Source organism: Emydura macquarii, unplaced genomic scaffold, assembly GCF_026122565.2.
Source record: "Emydura macquarii macquarii isolate MOO-44397 ecotype Brisbane River unplaced genomic scaffold, CSIRO-AGI_Emac_v2 contig_629, whole genome shotgun sequence".
NCBI classification, from domain to species: Eukaryota; Metazoa; Chordata; order Testudines; family Chelidae; genus Emydura; species Emydura macquarii.
The window spans coordinates 8,795,902-8,814,176 of NW_027130766.1; the positions used below are offsets into that span (position 1 = coordinate 8,795,902).

The 18,275-nt window shown below is 53.7% G+C and overlaps 1 protein-coding gene across 1 annotated transcript in view; it reads right to left on the minus strand.

Moving 5' to 3' along the window:
- The window catches only part of ZNF385C (zinc finger protein 385C), a 98,607-nt gene extending 83,457 nt beyond the window's left edge, over positions 1-15,150 (minus strand). The window contains exon 1 of the mRNA XM_067541336.1: positions 14,904-15,150. Coding sequence (XP_067397437.1) covers positions 14,904-15,150 — 247 coding nt within the window. The remainder of the gene's footprint in view (positions 1-14,903) is intronic.
- Between the last annotated feature and the right edge of the window lie 3,125 nt (positions 15,151-18,275).

Consider the following 18,275-nt stretch of genomic DNA (forward strand, 5'->3'; position numbering starts at 1 on the left):
ATTTCCAGTGCAAGCTGCACCTAGGATTCAGGGCTGCAGCCGACTCCCACGTTACTGCCACGCCGGTCATATTTCTTCCTCAACACAGCCTATTCCGCAGCTTTACCAAGTGGTTTAGCAAAAGAGCTAATGCATGGACTGAACCAACATCGAGAGGGGTGGTGCTCGCATCGCCACAGATGTGCAGGCCACGGGCCAGACGGCGCATTACAGACGCCCATCAGTCACAGTTTATTAGGTATCATCTCTATCTGCCAACTCCCTCAAAACCAGCAGCATCAGGAAACAGCGTCAGTTCAGTGTCTGTCAGCCGCAAAGCCTGGCCCTAGAGCGAAGGCTGCATGGGAGGAGAGTGGGAAACATTCCACCAAAATCCCTGTAAGCTAGGGCCAGAAAGCATCTTATAAAGGAAGGCATCACATTTGAGTGTCCTACTGAATCTAAACCCGGGTTGCTAGCATCCTTTGCAGAATGTTTTGGGGGAGGGCCACAGCGGCTCAGGGATTGATGCTTCTGTGCAGTGCATTCCTGGAGTGATGAATCCACCCGGGGCGGACACAGACTGGTTGCTCAGCAGAAGGAATAGGTGCCTCTGTGGGTTTCTTGTACCTTCCTGTGGAGCAGTTAGGACTATCTGCTGTTGGGGACGGGAAACTGGACTATATGAAGGGTGACTGATCAGGGCTGGCAATTCCTACGCTCCGAGGAAGGGGGGTAGCCGGCATTTAGATGGGGCAAACTTGCTCACAAAGGGAGAAAGGAAGGAAGGAAATTATTAGCTGTATTATGGTAGAAGCTGGCAGCTCCGGGCACAGATCAGGACCTCACTGGAAAAGTTTGGGGCCTTTTTTACCTGTTCACAAGAGCCAGAAAAACCCTGCCCCAGCCGTAGGCAGAACAGTCTAGTGGGCAGGGCACGGGCTTGGGACTTAGGAGAATCAGTTTCCAATCCCAGCAATTCCACTGCCCTTCTGGGGGACCGTGGGCCAGTCCCTCCCCCTCTCGCCCATGCCTCTTTAGACTGTGGGCTCTCTGAGGCAGGGACAGACCATCCCTACGTGTCCGCGAAGCGCCTAGCACAGCCGGGCCTGACCTCAGCTAGGGAAGCCCCCTCAAGGAGGAGTTTGCAGCAGGCAGGACTCCCACAATCCAGGCTCTGCTCTGAACAGAACAAAGTCCTTCTGAGCCAGACGCCCCCCTTCACGCACTGCAGCCTGACTGCCAATGTCATTAACTTTCACCACCCACTTGAAGAGGCCACTCAGGAGCTCAACATCACGAATGTCTATTGACGCCTCTTGGCTCCGTTTCTCACGTGGAAGAGGAACAGCTGCAGAAATCTAACTTTCGAACCGTGGTGCCCTAAACTCTGCCCAGCCAAGGGCTGCCTTGGCAAATTCTGCCGCACTCAAGGGGCCAGGCTTAATGTGGTTTAAATGGAGCAGATGGCAGCTGGTCTCAGCGTTAAAATGGCAACATGGCCAGGGGACACAATGCTCCAGCCCGGTCTAAGCAGCCTGCGCTCAGGAGAAGGCTGAGCGTCGCCAGGTCGCTCAGATACTCCGCTCAGAGATCCTACCGGCCATAATGTCACAGCCCCCGGCCAGGGCCAGGGCGAAGGGCTGATATGGCTTGTTGCAGCCCATGAATCCACGGCTTAAGGCAGACCCTACTTCGAGCCAAGGCAGGCCATTGTCACCCGCTGGGTTGGGAGCTTGCAGGGGTCTCTGGGTGAAAGGCGAGGTCCCGCTGGTACCACCTTCATCTCACAGACAGATCCAGCGCTGGAGGCTCGGCCCTCATCCTCCCCTATCCGCAGGCAGCTGGCTCTGATGAGCTGGTGTCTTTTAGGGGCCCTCCCATGGAGGCTCGAAACACAAACAGCCAAGCATTACGCCCAATTGCTGCCGCTGCAGCAGCAAGACCTCGCTGTGGCTACACACCACGTGAAGCACCAGAGAGCACAGGCGGCTGGACTCTCTCTGTCTCTTCTGCCATTTACACAGGCTGGGTTTCCAGGAGGCTTGCTCAGTCACCGCCATGAACCCTCCACGCAGCGAACAATCAGGGCGCCGGGGGTCAGCGCTGCAGACAGCAGGGCCCTGCTTCCAGCGCAGCGGTTGTTGGGGGCCTTGTGGCACGAACCTGGAGTGCTTCCCAGACTGTACATCTGTCCCTCCAGCTTCCACCTCGGAAGAGGAGGCTGGCTAGCCAGGCACAGCTGATCGCCACATTCATTCGTGGCAGGCCGGAGGGAAGGCTGCTCTCCGTGTCCAGCGGAGCAGGGACAATCGCACTTCCCCCTCCCCATCCCCCCAAAAGGACTTGGACTGTCGGCTGATTTAAGCGAATGCAAGATGATGCGCCCTACATTGGATCAGCGTACAGCTGCGTGAGCACAGCTGCTACCTCATCTGCGCCTGGGAGAGCGAGCGAAGCCTGGGAGGGGGAGAGCACAGCAGTGCTCGGCAACGCCTCCTCTCCTCTGGGCTCTGGTTCTGTGGTGTCTCCATCGCACTACAGTCCTGAGTGACGCAGCTCGTTCACTCCTGGAGCATGATCAGTCCCATTTCCCCCATGCTGTCGCCCTCTTGCTGGTGCATTAAACTGAAAAAGGCTTAACCCTGGGCGTGCAGTGGAGAATTTAGTGCATACAGGGTCAACATACCCTGTGACGTCAGGTACCACACTCTGAACTAGGGAACCTGGCTGTAAATTTGGTAAAACTCCAGCAAATTCAACGGACACCGGGGTAGGTGAGATTAGACTCTGGCCCCCCGTCTGCAAACAAAATTTTACTGCTTAGGAGAGGAGAATATTGGAGCTGTCCAGAGTCACCTAGAAATGACAGAAAGGACAGGCCCCTTGTTCGGGCACCAGCTGGGAACCTGCAAGACCTGAGTTCAATTCCCAGCTCCACCACAGACACTGTGTGTGACGCATTGACCCTCTGAGCCTCAGTTTCCCATACTGTGCAATGGGGATAATTTCCTCTTTGCAACCCCAGTGAAGGGCTGAAAGGAAACCAGGCTCCCGCACATTCTGTTGACGTGAGCTACCCTGTCAACGGACTCCATCGTTCTTCCTGCTGCATGAAGACGCTGCGGTAGCGTCACGCCACGGAAGGAGAGATCACCCTGAGAAAAGTGACAGAAAGCGTAACTAGGAAAGACCACCTCTTCAGAAGGAAATCGTATATTGCTTTCGACTCACTGTCTGTGCGCATAAAACAGCTTCACTAGCCAAGCCTAACTCGTAATGACAGCTTCACCCTACCCACAAACCTCCGCTCACGCATCTCCAAGTCACTCGGCCTTTTTACCTACCCTCCTTCCCCCACTCCCCGCTTGTTTTTTGCTTTTTAAACTACGGCTCACCTTCCTTCCCGCTGCAGGGCAGGGCCCTACACGCACAGGAAAGGGGCCACAAGCTGAGGCAGTGTGGCCCATGGGTAGGACTCGGGAGACCCAGGGCTAGCTGCCCTGGTGGGTGACCTTGGGCAAGCCTCTTCCCCCGCCCCTCCACCTCTGCATCCTCCCCTGCCCGTCGTCTGCTCTGTTTCGACCATGAGCTCTCGGGGGCAGCGGCAGGGACTGATTCGGCCGCATGTCGCTCGGGGGCTCGTGACAAGATACAACGCTGGGGACGAGCAGGCTAGCCCACTTCGCTGCTTCGGGGGGTACAAATGGAGACTTCCACCACAGTGACCTACCCCCAGTGGGTCTGTCTAGCCGAGGAAGAGTGGCTGAGCTTAGCTAACGTAGTGCAGCGAACCCTGACCTTTAGCCCAGTGCAGACGCAGGTAATATTCTCCACCTCAACCAGCAAACTCAAGATACGAGGGGTTACGCTGTATCCTTTGGAATTGCTCGTATTCAGAGAGAGAAACCAACACAGGAACACAGAGCAATGCAACACAGGGAGCGTCTTTATCGAACTAACACTAAAACCAGCCAGGACTGGCTGAGCTATCCCCTAATAGTCTAAGTCTATGGCAACAAGCTACGCTCTGTTGCTACGGCGACCCCGGCAATTAGGCAAGACACAAAATACACAAGACGAGGGGTTTCTTTGCTTCTAGGCAGTGGAAAGTTTGGGGTTAGGTCAAGGTTAGCTAACCTGGATTAAGCCTTGACCGTTTCTCTTCACCTAGACATGCCCACCCTGTCCTGAGGGTACAATGCGTCTAGGGAACAGATGGGGGCATTAGGCCGTTGAACTCATACACGCATCCCTGCAATCTTAGCAGCAGTCTGGAATGGATTCCCAGGTATTGAGAAAATGCATGACTTTTTGTTATACCCTGTACGTTAACAAAGCACGGATCAGCCTCTGCTTTCTCCTGGATCAATAGCTCTCTCTCCAGTCCATAAATCTTGATAGTGCCCTGGGCAAGTGTCAATATTGATGGAGTGCACCTATTTTAGTATTAGGTTATTTACGATGCACATTTCTGAAGGCTCCCCATCACAACAGTGTCTGCAGCACAGTATTTAGGCACAGTCGAACCGAAAGCCTGTGTTTGCTGTCTGAAGATGCACCTATGAAGGTATAGTTACCTGCATGGCCCCTCTCACCGCAGTATCTGACACCTAAAGACTGAAGCAATTGGTCTGCCTCGCAGCAGACGCTGCCTTGCACACCTCAAATCATTCGTTCTTCCACAATAGGGACAAGAACTTCCTACACGGCTAAGCCGGAGCCCACTGCACCCAGGAATCTCAAAGCACTTTGCAGTCCGTAGCTGAGCTTATCAGAGCCATTTGCCAGGCAAGACAAAGGCACCAAGAATTCAACTGGTTCAGGGTCACGGAGCAAATCAGCAGCAGGACCGGGAAAGGAATCCACACGCCCAATAACCTGCACTGAGCGCAGTGCCACGCTGCCCTCCCGTAGCAGCCTGTTCTCTACCACGGCCAGGGGGACCCGCAAACCCCGCGTCCAGCCCCACCTCCTCAGATAGCCCTGACTTTTGGATGACATTTAAGAGACTTCCTGGGGATTGGGGGAGCGATTTCCTCCTCTCTGGAATCAGAGGCAGCGATACAAACAATTAATGTTACGACCGAGGGGTGCTGCAGCGAGACCCAGATGCTTATGAGAACTCTCCGGCCTGTCACGCTCCCCATCCATCACAACTGGCTGAGATTTTGATCCTTTCCTCAGTCTGGATACCCATCGTCTCTTCCCAACCCTTGTCACTGATGGATGGCACCCCCGCAGTCCTGCTGGTTTTATTCTTTTCCTTTCCAATACAAATGGACTAGCCCTTGCTCCCTCCTCAGTACCTAATGCCTCGCAGCAACTTAGCTCTTTATTCCCCATATTTCAGGGAATTCTGCAGAACGACTTATCAGCAATGCCACTATTCCACATTCACAGGCACTGAACCGTCTCCGACAACAATCCGCCTTTCACATGATCTACGTCCCTCCTGCATTTGCATGGCTGGATTTTGTCCCATCTCGGGACTTACGATTGCCTGTCACCTTCCGCGATGGCTGCCACTCTTTTGTCTTCAGTTTTGTAACCGAGTTAGTCAGAGTGTTGCCTGGTGCTTCTGAGCATTCAAGGAGCAATTTGCTCTTTTATTCCCGACTAACAGCTTCAGAACAGAGCAGAGTAAATGCAGCTTTACGAGAGGGTTCAGTGCAGATCCGTTTCAGATGGATGCTATTCTACTTCAGGAAATTACACCTAACAAAAGGCTCCCCCCTCGTTACCCTTTCACTCATTGAAGGAAATGGACCCGTTTACTTATTAATTATTGTGTACGACAATAGCTTCTAGAGGACGCAACCAAAATCAGGGCCACTGTGCTAGGTGCTGCACATCCGTATCATAAGAGACAGGCCTTGCCACGAAGAGCTGACAGTCTAAACAGACAAGTCAGACAAATATGCGTTTAAATCACGAGTCAGTCTCCCCCAAAATCACAAGAATGGCTTGAAAAGTGAGATTAAAAAAACCAAACACATTTTTTGGAAGGGGGGCGGTGGTCTTCTAGGTTGAGCCTTTAGCTCACACGCAGGTTTTTTTTCAGGTTTTCTTTTTTTCTAGCCACCAGCTGAGATTTCCTAGCTCAGCACACGCCTCCAGCAGCCAAAGCTGTAAAACAAACATCGAATATTGCAGCTCCGTTTTACAGATGGGGAACAGAGACACACCCAGGTGAAAGGACTCACCAAAGGGAAATCGTGGCGCTGCCAGGAATTGAACCCAGCTCTGCCAGCCTCCGAGGCCAACGCCTTCATCCAAAGACCCTCCTTCCACTCACGTCTTTCACTTTTCATGATGTTTCTGATCATCACCATGGCCACAGCCCTGACAGCTGGTACCACAGACACCAGGCCTGGCCAGATAAAGCCACTGTGGGACCATCCTTCCAGGAGCATAAACCATCCGCACAGGGTTCGATCAGGCCCTTAGGGAGCTGTGACATGAACACACATGCAGGCAGTTGGATCGGCTCCTTTTTCCTTAGATCCTGCTCCGGGACACTTTGCGGAGCATCCCACCTGGATGGAGTTTTGTGGAAGGCAGGATTTGATCACGCACTTCCCACACTGCATAGGAGTTTTCAGACGGTCGCCTCTGCACAGCACCTGTGAGCATTTAGCCCATCACGCTCTATTCTATCCAACATGCCCTGTGCAGTCAGCCCAAACTATGATCGCGGTAAGCAGCAGCTGGGGTAACTTCATTGCATCCTCCTTGGCTAACACAGTTAAAAGCCAAAGACATGGATTAAACGGTACCTAAAAGCCTCTGAAATGATTAAGCTGAAATCCATACGCAGAGAGAAAGAGGGGCTGATCTCCAGTGCAATCCGCTGCATGGGAAGAGCCGCCCAGCACAAGTCAATAGCTAATCAATGTATTTTTTTTTATATCTGACAATCACTCTGACGTAATAAAATGGAAAACAAACATGACGCACCTATTAACTCATCGGAATAAAAAGGTGGGACTTTTATTAGGGTTTGCAATGTTCATGGAGCATCCATGGGGGAGTGACAGAAAACAAAATTCACCTCGAGCAAAGGGGCAGGACAACGTCTGTGGGCTGAACTGAGTCTTGAGTAGCACGTTGGCTTACCCTGGCCTTCTGCAGAGGGGTCTCACCCAGAGAGAGGTTTGATTCCCGTTTGGTTTTCCTGTTTGTGGAGAGTCTCTCTCTTTCTCTAACAATTTGCTTTCTTGCATCAGTAGAGGCTAATAGGTTACAGGTCTACACAAGCTGCAGTCACATCTCTGACTGCAGTGTAGATGTGCCCCGTGCACGTGCGTACAGCACCCAGCACAATGGAGTCTCATCTCATCTCGCCTACCGTAATGCACATACTAATCAGGAAAGGAAGAAAGCCAACATAAGAAAAATGTACACTAATATGTCTGTGCTGCTGCGTAGGACACTTGTGATCCCACCAGCCAACTCTAAAATGTGAGAGAGCATCAATTTCCCCTGTGGAGATTCTGGGCTGTTCAAATGCGATCCGAGAGGTTATTTTCAGCTGTCTTTGCTTGCAGCTGAGTGGAGCAGGCAAATCTATCTGAGCAGCAGAATTCTAGACATTTGTCCTTCACCAGGTTTACAGCAGCTTAAAATATGAGCCATGGTGACTCCTTCCTCCTCCACCTGGTTTCCATAACAACAGCGATGATGCACAGCACCAGGTGCTGAACAGGGCAAGCCTGGTTAAAGATCCCTTAAAACACGGGCGCTCTCGCTATCAATCACATCTACTAATGAGAGTCCAGGGGAGTTAGGCACCTAACTGGCTTAGGTGCTTTTGCACATCCCAGAAAGCACCCATCTTCTAGCTTTAGATACCTAAATACCTTTGAAAACACGGCTCCTTGGCTATTTCCTGGGCCTCTGCTCCCCACTCTGTCTGTCTGTCTGCAGAATGAGCACTGGGCCTCCCCTTGCATTCACACATCCGGGGTGCTGCTAGAGACCAGAGATTCTAAGTGACAGGCCCAAGGTCACACAGCCCATCCTGTGCCAGAGCAGGGAATCTAACTCAGGTCTCCCCGTTCCCAGGCTGCACCATCCATCCTCTCCAGTTGACCATCCCAGCCCAGCGCACTTGCAAGCTACCAGACAGACAGGAGGACGGGGCAGGGCGGGAAGACGAGGTGCCGAAGTGAACAGAGCTGAGCAGAAGCGTCAGTGCACCGTTTGCTGGGGAACCCACGCCCCAGCACGCGCATCCCTTCGGAGACCCCGCTACCCCGGCCCCATTCATCAGCCGTTCCTTTCGGTTCCCAACTGTTCTTTTTTCCTTGGTATCTATAACTCAGCCTGTCAGCAGACATCATAATCACAGAGCTGGTCAGCCATGCCAGGCGAACAAACGCTGCGAGCATGTCTCACAGGCCAGCTGTACCCTTTGCGCGCCCTGCCAGATTTCTAAAAACATCCCAAAAGCAGGAAAGCAATAAATTACTGTGGGAATCAAAGGAAGCCAGAGAAGCTAATTTTCCCAACTGAAGCCTCACCGGACGCGTTTGCGCCTTTGTCTGTGCTCAGTTGGGCTTGGTTCCAAATGTCAGCAAGGATCTGTCACTTCAGGCTCCTGCCTCTCTCCCTGCACAGGAGCAAGACAAAACCCATTTCTGGGGAGCAGCTCCAGGCTGTCACATGGTGGAGCCCAGCAAGCACCAGAACAAATGAGCAGGGCTTTTTGCCCCGCTCCAGTCCTCAGCTCCAAGGAAGCTCACAGGTCAGGGGGCTGATGGCGGGCAGCGGGTTTTGCTCTCCTTGTGCAGCGCCCCCTGACTCTCGCTGGAGAATGAGGCCGAGCCAGAGAGCGAAGGTCACAGTGCAGAGCACAGAGCCAAAGGCTTTATTTGTGCTTTAATTAACGTTTGCAAAGCGCGGCTGAGATTCCCGGCTGCAATGGGCTGGAGAAGGAACAGATCCAACCCCCATTCCAGCCAATGGGAGTCTCTCCTTTTAGTCTAATGGGAGGTGGAGCAGGCTTGTTCACACAGACAAACCCAAACAAAACCCAGAATCCAGCACACCCTGAACTCTGTAGAAGTTCAGATTCAGACCCAGACTATCCAGCCCAGGCTTTTCTCTAATTATTTTTATTAGAAACAGGCAAAACCCGGAGCTGACTGGGATTTTGAGAAACCCAGACCAGGGTTGGTTTGGTTCTGGGACCAATTGTAGCTGACCCTTGAACTTCCATGGAGGTCTGGTCAATGGGATTGACTCCGGCCCGTCTCCGTAGCTGTAAATCAGCAGGTGGAGCAGACCTTCTGCTCCCCCAGCGTCACCGACACTTCACTACCATGGCAGCGAGGGGACACTTGGGACGTATTACAGCTTTTTAAGGAGGCTGTTTGAACGGCAAATTGCGTGTGACTTGAAGACTTCATTTCCCAGTTTGGCTGTCAGCCTGCATCTTTGCATACAGTTAAATCAATACCCCGGGTCTGATCACTGCCGGTTAGTGCAGACAAAGCCCGTCCTGTCCACTAAAGGCAGCGGACTGGCTGTACACAGAGGGAATACAACCAGGACCTTGCAAATTGGTCTTGTTGGTAGGTAACAGCTGAAGTGACCAGATCACAAAGGGCTTTGGCAGGGATCCAGTCACTGCAACAGCCATTGGGCTTCCGGGGCCACCCTCATACGAGAAGGGCATCAGATGCAGTGATGAATTTGGCCTTGCTCCGTGACCCAGAGGAAAGAGGACGAGAAGTTAATTCTCTGGGGCCTCTTTCCATCCTGACCCTGCCAGCAGGAGGTAGGGGTGGGGAGATGATTGAGTGAGGAGAGCAACTATTCTCCTGCAACTGGACCGGCCCATAACTCACTTCCTAACTCCACCATGCAGCCATCCCAGCACAACAAGCCAGCCGCGGACAAGCGTATCCCAAGGGAAGCGGTGGGAGCCCTAGGACATGGGACATTTCACATGCAATTGAACAACGCACTCCAGGGGGATTTCTGTAGGGACCAAGCCTGAGGACAGATGTGCCTCATTGTTCTCAGTACCTGCCGCACACGTAGCAAGAGGCAGCCCTGCCTTGAAGAGCTTGCGATATAGACGGTGGTGGGAGAAAGGAAGTTCAGTACGTGGGGACCTGAGGCCCTAGCAGTACGTCCACAATGCACACGAAGCCCAGGCTCTGACTCAGGTTTGAGCCCACACCCCACTTCTCTCCACACACAAATCCGTCGGACCTGGGTCAGCGAACACTCAGTCCTAGGACCCTGCGAGGGGGTGGGTCAGAGCCCGAAAGCCGCTGAGACTTGGGTCAAGCCGCAGACCCACGTCAGAGGGGCTGCGTAGTGCAGTGTGGACACCTTAGCACAACAGAGACCCAGGTCCAGCAACTGTAAACCAAGCACAGGCTTGGGAACATCGAGTCCACAAGCCCAAGTCCCCCAGACCCAGACCGGGATTACAATGCAGTGCAGACACACCCTGAAAGATTAAGTGACTTGCCCAAGGCCAGCGCAGAATAAGGAGCTGAGCCCCCGTTCAGTGCCTTAAACACACGAAGATCCTTCCTCCGCAAGCCACGCTGCTAACCCAGACTTACGAGGCTGCATAAGGCACCTTCAGTCCCCACAAGCAATCCAGCCTCTGTGCTTTCTTGAGACGTTTTGGATTCTTGCCTCCAAACTTGGGTGCATCACCAAGGGAGCAGGCACCTTCAGAAGCCCAGCGTGCAAGCGCAGAAGGGGATTTGGGACTGTGTCGTCCAACACGTTCACAGGCAGGAAGATTTCCCAAAGAGACCATCTTCCCGTTGGGCACCTAAATTAGCGGCTGAATTTCCGGAATTGCTGGGTCCCCACCATGCTGAGCTTTGGGAACAGCTTGTCGCAACTGCGGGTGTGTTTGTGGATTTCAGACCCAAGGTGCAGTCCCTTCCGCTCTGTGCAGAGTTGGAGCCGTAACTCAGGCAGACACCCCCGCGCTACTTCTAGTCAAGTGGGGACGCTAAAACCAGGAGCATCGCTGTGGCAGCAGGAGTTGCAGGAGGGGTTCGCCGCCCGGAGCACAATCCCATCCGAGACGCTGGGTACGTCCTCGGGCGGCTCACGCTGCTGGGAGCACACTTCTAGTTTTAGCGCACCAGTTCAATCTGAGCTAGTGTGGCGGGGCCGGTCTCCCAGAGCTGGAAGTTCTGTCTCCAGCTCAAAGTGTAGACACACCCTGGGACAGACCCGGGCTGAGCTGCTAGGGGAAGAGTCTGATTTCATCGCACACGGAGGCTTTGTGATGCCAGTGGCCAGACCCCAACGGGGGCAAAAGGGAGTAGCCGCATTGAGTAGCGCTGACGAGCTGCTACACTGATTTACACCAGCTGAAGGATCTGGCCACTGGTGCCTGCGTCTGCCTGTCCCAACCTAGCATCAGCTGTGAAAAGAAGAGCAGGAAGGATGCGCCAATGCAGATGCCAACTGCCTGGACAGATTCCCGGTGGGCTGGAAAGAGGCAATGCCATCAGATTGTCAGGCAGGTCTAAGGCAGAGGGAGGACGCTCCTGGAATCGAAGGAAAGACGCTGGATGGGGCCTTATTCCAACTGCTCAGAGTAAAGGTCGATACTTGTTACCTCCAGGATCCAAAGCCGAGGGAGACAGGACAAGTTCACAGTCATCCTGCATCGGAGGGGGAGAGCCAGGTGACTGCTTCTGAACAGGAGAATGTTCTTTCTCGCTGCATTCCAGCAAGATGGGAGCTGACAGGGCCCAAGGCACAGCTGCTTTGGGAACCCAGCCACAACGGCTGCTTATATCCCATGACTTTTTTGGGACACTGGCAAAGCGACTTCATTTTGGGAGCCCATAAGAGCAAGAGGGTAAATTCTGGATCTGCTGGCAGCTCAAGGCAGCTGAAACGCTGGAGCCGTCCTTCCTCACAGCTGCAGGCAGCGGGTGGGGATCCTTCTGCATGGGGCTGCACCTGGGACCCGTCGAGAGCTCATCGTGCAGAGAAGAAGGAAACACACAGGGGGCCTGATTCTCCATTGCCCTGCACTTTGCACCGTCATTTACACCAGTGCAGGGTGGGTGTCAGAGCTGTGTTTTACATACACCCACTGGGCAGTGGTGTAAATGATGGCACAAAGTGCAGGGCCATGGAGAAAAAAAAATCAGAGCCAGTGTCTTTTATTCTTTGCATAATGCTTTGCTGGGAAAACATAGCTGTGCCCTGTCTCTCAGATCAGCTCTCAGCTCAGATTCCTGTGCAGGTTACAGACTCTGAAATCCCCGGTGGAGCATGCAATTCTCGTACTTTTGATCTGTTGACCACAATTCACATCAGCGTCAGCAGCATTTGTATAATTGCACAACTGCACGCAGGCTGGGATTTCAGAGAGCACCTTCGGGTCCCGGTGTGCAGAGCACTGCTGCCACCAGCAGGCCAGTGCAGAAAAGTGGCTGGCTGGAGCGGGAGACGCAGCCTCTTGCTGCCGTAAGCGGAGCTGGTATTTGACAGAACGTCCTGCCTTCTAGCAGCCACAGAGGGCAAGAAGATGCTGGAGCTGGACTCATGTCAGCATTGTCCAGTGGAGAAACAGACGTTGGCTCCGATGTGCATAGGAGAGAAACAGCAACTAGGAATCTAAAACAAACAAGGTCACTTACCAGTAACTGCTGTTCTTCGAGTTGTGTTGCTCATGTCCATGCCACTCTAGGTGTGTGCACGCCACCGTGCATGGCTACCGGGACTTTTTTCCCCTTAGCAGACCTCATATACCGCAGCATATGCGCGGGATTCTAAGGGGCACCAGAGCCGGCCCTGCGGGGTCTGCTAAGGGGAAAAAAGTCCCGGGAACCGCGCACGGAGGCGTGCACACATCTAGTGGAATGGACATGAGCAACACAACTCGAAGAAGAACAAAAGAACAACATTTTCCCCTCCTACAGAATCAGCTTCCCCAAACCTACCCAAACGGGTCGGAAAGAACATTCCCCTGGCACGTGCCAAGATCTCCTACAGCATGCCAAGCTCTGTGCATCCGAGAACGTTACAAACCCCTGGAAATCAGGCCTCCCTGTGGACACGGACCGACAGTTAATTACAGCAGCAACGGGACACAGCTCTAACCTTCATTCCTTCACGGTTTCTCTCCCCTTCAGGGGTCAGATCGACAGCTCTGGAGTCTGGGATTCTTTCTACCCATGCAGACGGTGCACCCTGGCCAGATCCAACAGAGCCGTTCCAAACACGCAGCCCCCAGCACCGAGCCTTGGCTCTGATGCAGGCCGAGCACGAGTGAGTTCGACGGGAAGCTCCAGGGGAGCAGGACTGTCTCTTGCTATGTGTTTGTACAGCACCTTGCACAACAGGACCCTGGTCTCGGCTGGGGCCTCCAGCCACACAGATAAAAACAGACGGGATTTTCAAAAGCACCTAGGAGCACAAGTCACTTTAAGTCACTACTAACCCAAGCTGGATTTGAATCAGCAACCTAGGAATGAAAGCATCTCTCATCCCTGTGCAGGCATCCAAGTTCCCAGCTTCTTCCTGAATTGAAATCCAAAGTCAGACAGCGAAAAATCCATGGTTTACCTTACAAGAAAATTCCCAGTGAATGATCATTTGATTTCACTGGGATACTTTTGGGTGCAGTTAATAAATGGTATCAGTGCGGATTATTGTATCTGTCTGCCAAGATATTCTTTCCACAGCTCTCTGCTGCACAACAAAAGTGATTCTAGTCTTTGCGGAATTAATCAGTCCCAGAAGCCAGAGGGAGATCATGAGAAAAACCTCACAGTCACCATAAAAACTGCCTTTGATTTAGCTGCAGATAAGCTGTCTGCCAAGATACAATTCTGGTGCAGGAGGACATTCAGTTTCCATCCAGCTTAATATTATTTTATGTCATTTAGTCTCTCTCTTTTTTTAAACTCTCTAATATTTTAACAAAAAAGCTGTATTCGAGTTTGTCATTTCTGATTAAATGACACTGGGTGAAGTCCACCAGGAGTAAGAACCATTCAAATCCCTCTTTAGCCTTCATCTGAAGACTTCAGTGGCTTACACGTCTTGTGCTGGGCCCTCTCCCAAAGGGTTGATTTCACCCCCCTGACAACAAGCGGACATCTTCTCATCACAGTCACAGCTCTCCCTCAGCCTGAGCCAAACAGACTGATACCTCCTCTCCAAAAGGAGTCTTTCCTTCCACTGCTGATCAGGCCCTGTACCCTTTCCCCGCCAGACACCATCTCTGAGCATGGTGAATACACCAGGAAGGATTTGATCTCAAGGGCCGGGAAACGAGACCAGAAGGAATACAATGACACCACTAACCAGGGAGGAGAACATCAGAATCCAAACAGAGCAACCTGGCCAGGTAACAGCTACCCTGTCCTCCAGGGCATCGGATGCAGCCATCCCTGTGCACAAAAGACCTCTAAACAAAATCAGAGTGGATGCTGGCCGTTTTTTTGAGGAGACCCAGGGTGCTAGCGACAGCACTTGTGTGCACACAGGAGCAATACGCGACCCCCCTGCCATCACCAACGACAAAGAGCAGTGAACACAGGCCATCGCTGAACGTGGCCTAGCCATGAGTTCACCAAGCCGTGTGAGTTCAGAGTTCCTCACGAGGGACAGGTGTCCAACAGGAGGCGGAGGAATTTCTCCTCACTTCCATCAGCAGAGCGTGGGCTCTATGGAGTGGCTGGATTCGGTAGGTTTTTATTTGCATCCAATTTACCCAGGAAAGGTACAATTTAAAAAGGGGAGCTGCAACAGCAGCAGTCGAGATCCAGGGCCCTGGCCCCAGCCCTGTGACAGGGCCTTTAGGCTCCCCACGTTACGTCCATAACGTCAGGGGCCGGGCATTAGAATCAAGCCCTTCCCAGCACCTCTGTGCACCGGGGCCCTGCCTGTAGTCCGGACGGCTGGCCACTCACCTTGGCCCGTCGGCACCTTCCCTTTGTTGAGCTGCTTGAGGCGTTTCTGGTGGGACTTGCCGTTGTAGTGGATCTGCGCCTGGGCGGCCGAATTGAGCTGGATGTTACAGACCTCACACAGCGTGAACGACTGGTGCTTCTTTTCCCGCTTCACACGCTGCTCCGACTGGCTCGGGGGCCAGCCCGCGCTCTCTACCAGGCGGATCCTGTGCTCAGCAGGATGGGACAGGCTCAGGGGTCGCTTCATATCTACGGGAAGAAGCACAAACCCCCTGTGAGTGGGTGCTCGGATTTTAAATGGACAGAGCCCAGAAAGAGGGGTTCAGGCAAGATGGGAATTACCTTGCATGGACACGAGATGGGTTTAGGTCACACACCTGCCTGGCTTCCCAGCCTGTCTAGGATTCTGCTCGGATTCGGTTCTAAGAAGATGGGGCATGGCAGCAACAGGAAAAGCGTTCACAGCTCGGTGCGTTTGCATTCGGCATAAGGCATTGCTAGTGCAGAAGATGCGCGGAGCAGTGCACTTCTGGGAGGACGCTGGGCTCGGGATGGGGAGAGGTAAGGCAATTCCCTGACGTTCCTGACACCAGAAATGATCCTGGTGTGAATTACAGACCTCTGGGCTCCCCAGGGCTGGCCTGTGCCCTGTGCCTGCAGGGCTGGAATTAGAACCCACTGAGTCCAGGCGAAAGATCTCAGCCTGGGAGATTCCCATGCAGCTTTCAGAAGGCGAATAGGTAGTAATCTCTCCAGGGACCAAGCCTCAGGGCAGCTCAGCCGCCCCTGCAAGGACATCCCAAGCTGCAGCTTCTTGCCTGTGCTAAGCGGGTTCTTGTTCACCCACCCGCACGCCCCCGACAGCCTCCTCGTTTGTGGAGCACAATTTTGCACCACAGCTAATTGCACCTGCAAGCACAAACCTTTCCATTTGGGCCACACGCCCTTGATGTCCCCCTGACACTTTGGAGATGCAAAATGAGAGAGAGTTTGCAGCTCAGATCCGGAGGCCCCTTTAAATATAATGACCACCCCCCTCCACACGCTTCTGTGCAACACGCTGTCTTGCCCCCTCGCAATTCAAACACTGGGCTGGCTGCTTAGATTCGTACAACTGATCCCCAGCCTGGCCTCAGGCCAGAGAATTCAGCCCAGGGTTTGCTACAGGGAGCCCCTCACTTCTGGGTGAGGGTGAGTTTGTGTTTCTCCATGCATGCTCTATGCTCCTTTCCCTGCCCTTCGTCTATCGTCTGTTTAGGCGGCAAGCTCCTCAGGGCTGTCTATTTCTTTATGACTGTACAGCACCTAACACGCTTGATCCCAGCCTCCCGCTCTAACCCCCTAGACCCGACTCCCAGAGGCAGGGATAGAACCCAGGAGTCCTGGCTCCCAGCCCCCCGCTCTAACCCACTAGACCCCACTCCTTTCCCAGGCCCTTGACCTTCAGGCTCTGTTGCTGGCTCTGCCACGAATCTAACCCGGGGCCCTGGGGCAGGCAGGCCCCTTGGCCTCTGCACGTGCCTCCCTGCCAGGCAGGGACACGGCGTTACCCGGGCAGCCTGGGGACTGGGAGGCTGCTTGTAAAACCCCTTTGCCGAAAGGTGCTTGTAGCAGGCCCTACCTGGCCTGGCTCCCGGCCCTGCCTCAGGTTCCCTTCCATTGCGCCTCAAACAAACACCCGCAGCTGGTGTTCCCGCAGCACTGCTCCGCTGGGGGTGCGGTTTACCCCCCTCAGAACCATCCAGCCCTCCTGCCCCGGCCCAGCGAGCCACGTCAGCACCTGCAGTGGGCTCAGAAAGGCGTCCTGGGGCTTTACCAGGGTTCCCCGGGGCTTACGGCCAGCCCGGCCACCCGCCTCACAGACCTTTTCAGCCCGGGGGCCTGGTCCCTGCAGGCCCCTCTGCTGAGGCTTACCCAGGCCCCCAGAGGTGGCACGGCCAGTCAGAGGCCTCCCCTGCCCTATCTGCAGAGTTGGGGGTAGGGTCTCCAGTCAGAGTCCCAAAGTTCAAGGCCACAGGGGACCAGCCGACCACCTCGTCTGGCTCCTGTATGACACAGGCCCTGCACCGGTTCCCTCTGCTCTGAAACGTTTCTCTAGGCCTCTCGCCAGGGGCCCTTGTGTAAACGAGTCCCGTGGAGCAGAGAAAGGGGGAGAGGAGAGGGCTGACAAAGAGGAAGGCTTCCCTGCCGTCCTGTGATCCCTGAGTGCCCAGCACCCTCCCATCCGGTCCTCGCCAATCCCAGACACTCAACGGGCAGGACAGCTCTCTCCTCTGGGGTTCACTTTTTGAGAGCCCACCTTGTGCCCCCCATGGAGCCAGGTTTTCAGAGACACTGCGCTCCCCCGACTCCCAGCGGCTTGGGCTGACGACACTCGGCTCAGCTCAGCTGGAACGAACCACGGCAGTCATTCCCCTCGTGAAACAGCTGTTTAAAAATCCGAGATGAACAGCAAGAGAAAGGCACTGAAAACAGAGTCTAAGCTGTCCCGTCCCGAGGGCCCGTCTTGCTAACAGGTAACAGAACGGCTCCGCAGCTCTTCCCTGGCACAGAGACCGGACACGGGTGCAGCGCCGCCCAGCAGCCTCAAGATGGAGCAAACACTCTTTCTTCCCCTCCGAGATGGCAAACAACGTAAGTGTGCAGAGCGAGCGGGCACGGGAGCGTGGGGACGGCTGGGACCAGGTCTGGCGAAAGGCAATGGGGACCCCTAGGGTTGCCAACCTTGCATTTTAGTTTTTACTGACATGAAGATCTGAAGTTGATTTTTTTTTTTTTTACTGACACGGTAAACTTTTTACCGACATCACTAAAAATCCCATAAACAGTACAGTAACGTCACAGCAGTGTGTACTCCCTCGCGATATAGGGGGTTAGATGAATTAGTGCTAAATACATGGAACAAAGATTACAGCCGTACTGTAATTCCACTTCACCGGAGTGAGTGGACCTGGCTTAGGAAGTGTAAAACAGAACAGACGCTGCCCTTTGGGCACTTAATTCAGTGTGCAGGATACGCTGAACTGGTGTCAGTTCTCACAGCTGTGAATTCACACCCACTAAAGATCCGCCACTGTGGCTCCTAGTCACCTTCTTAGCAACTAACCGAGAGGTACACGTTTATGAGGCTGTCGCTTTAGAGCTACCAGGCCTGGTCCTTCCCCTCATGCTTTGAGATCCCGATTTCCAAGGTTCGATGCCCACAGACGTGTCAACCAGTGATGGCTCTGCAACTGTCGCACTCTCCCCTTTGCTTCTGCAGCTACTTTTCTTTGCAGTGCAGCGTCTTGGTACAGGAGGGGAGTTCAAGGGCATCAGATCGGCCTGGGAGCCTTTTGAGGTAGGAGCCAACATTTCCTTGAACAGTTACGT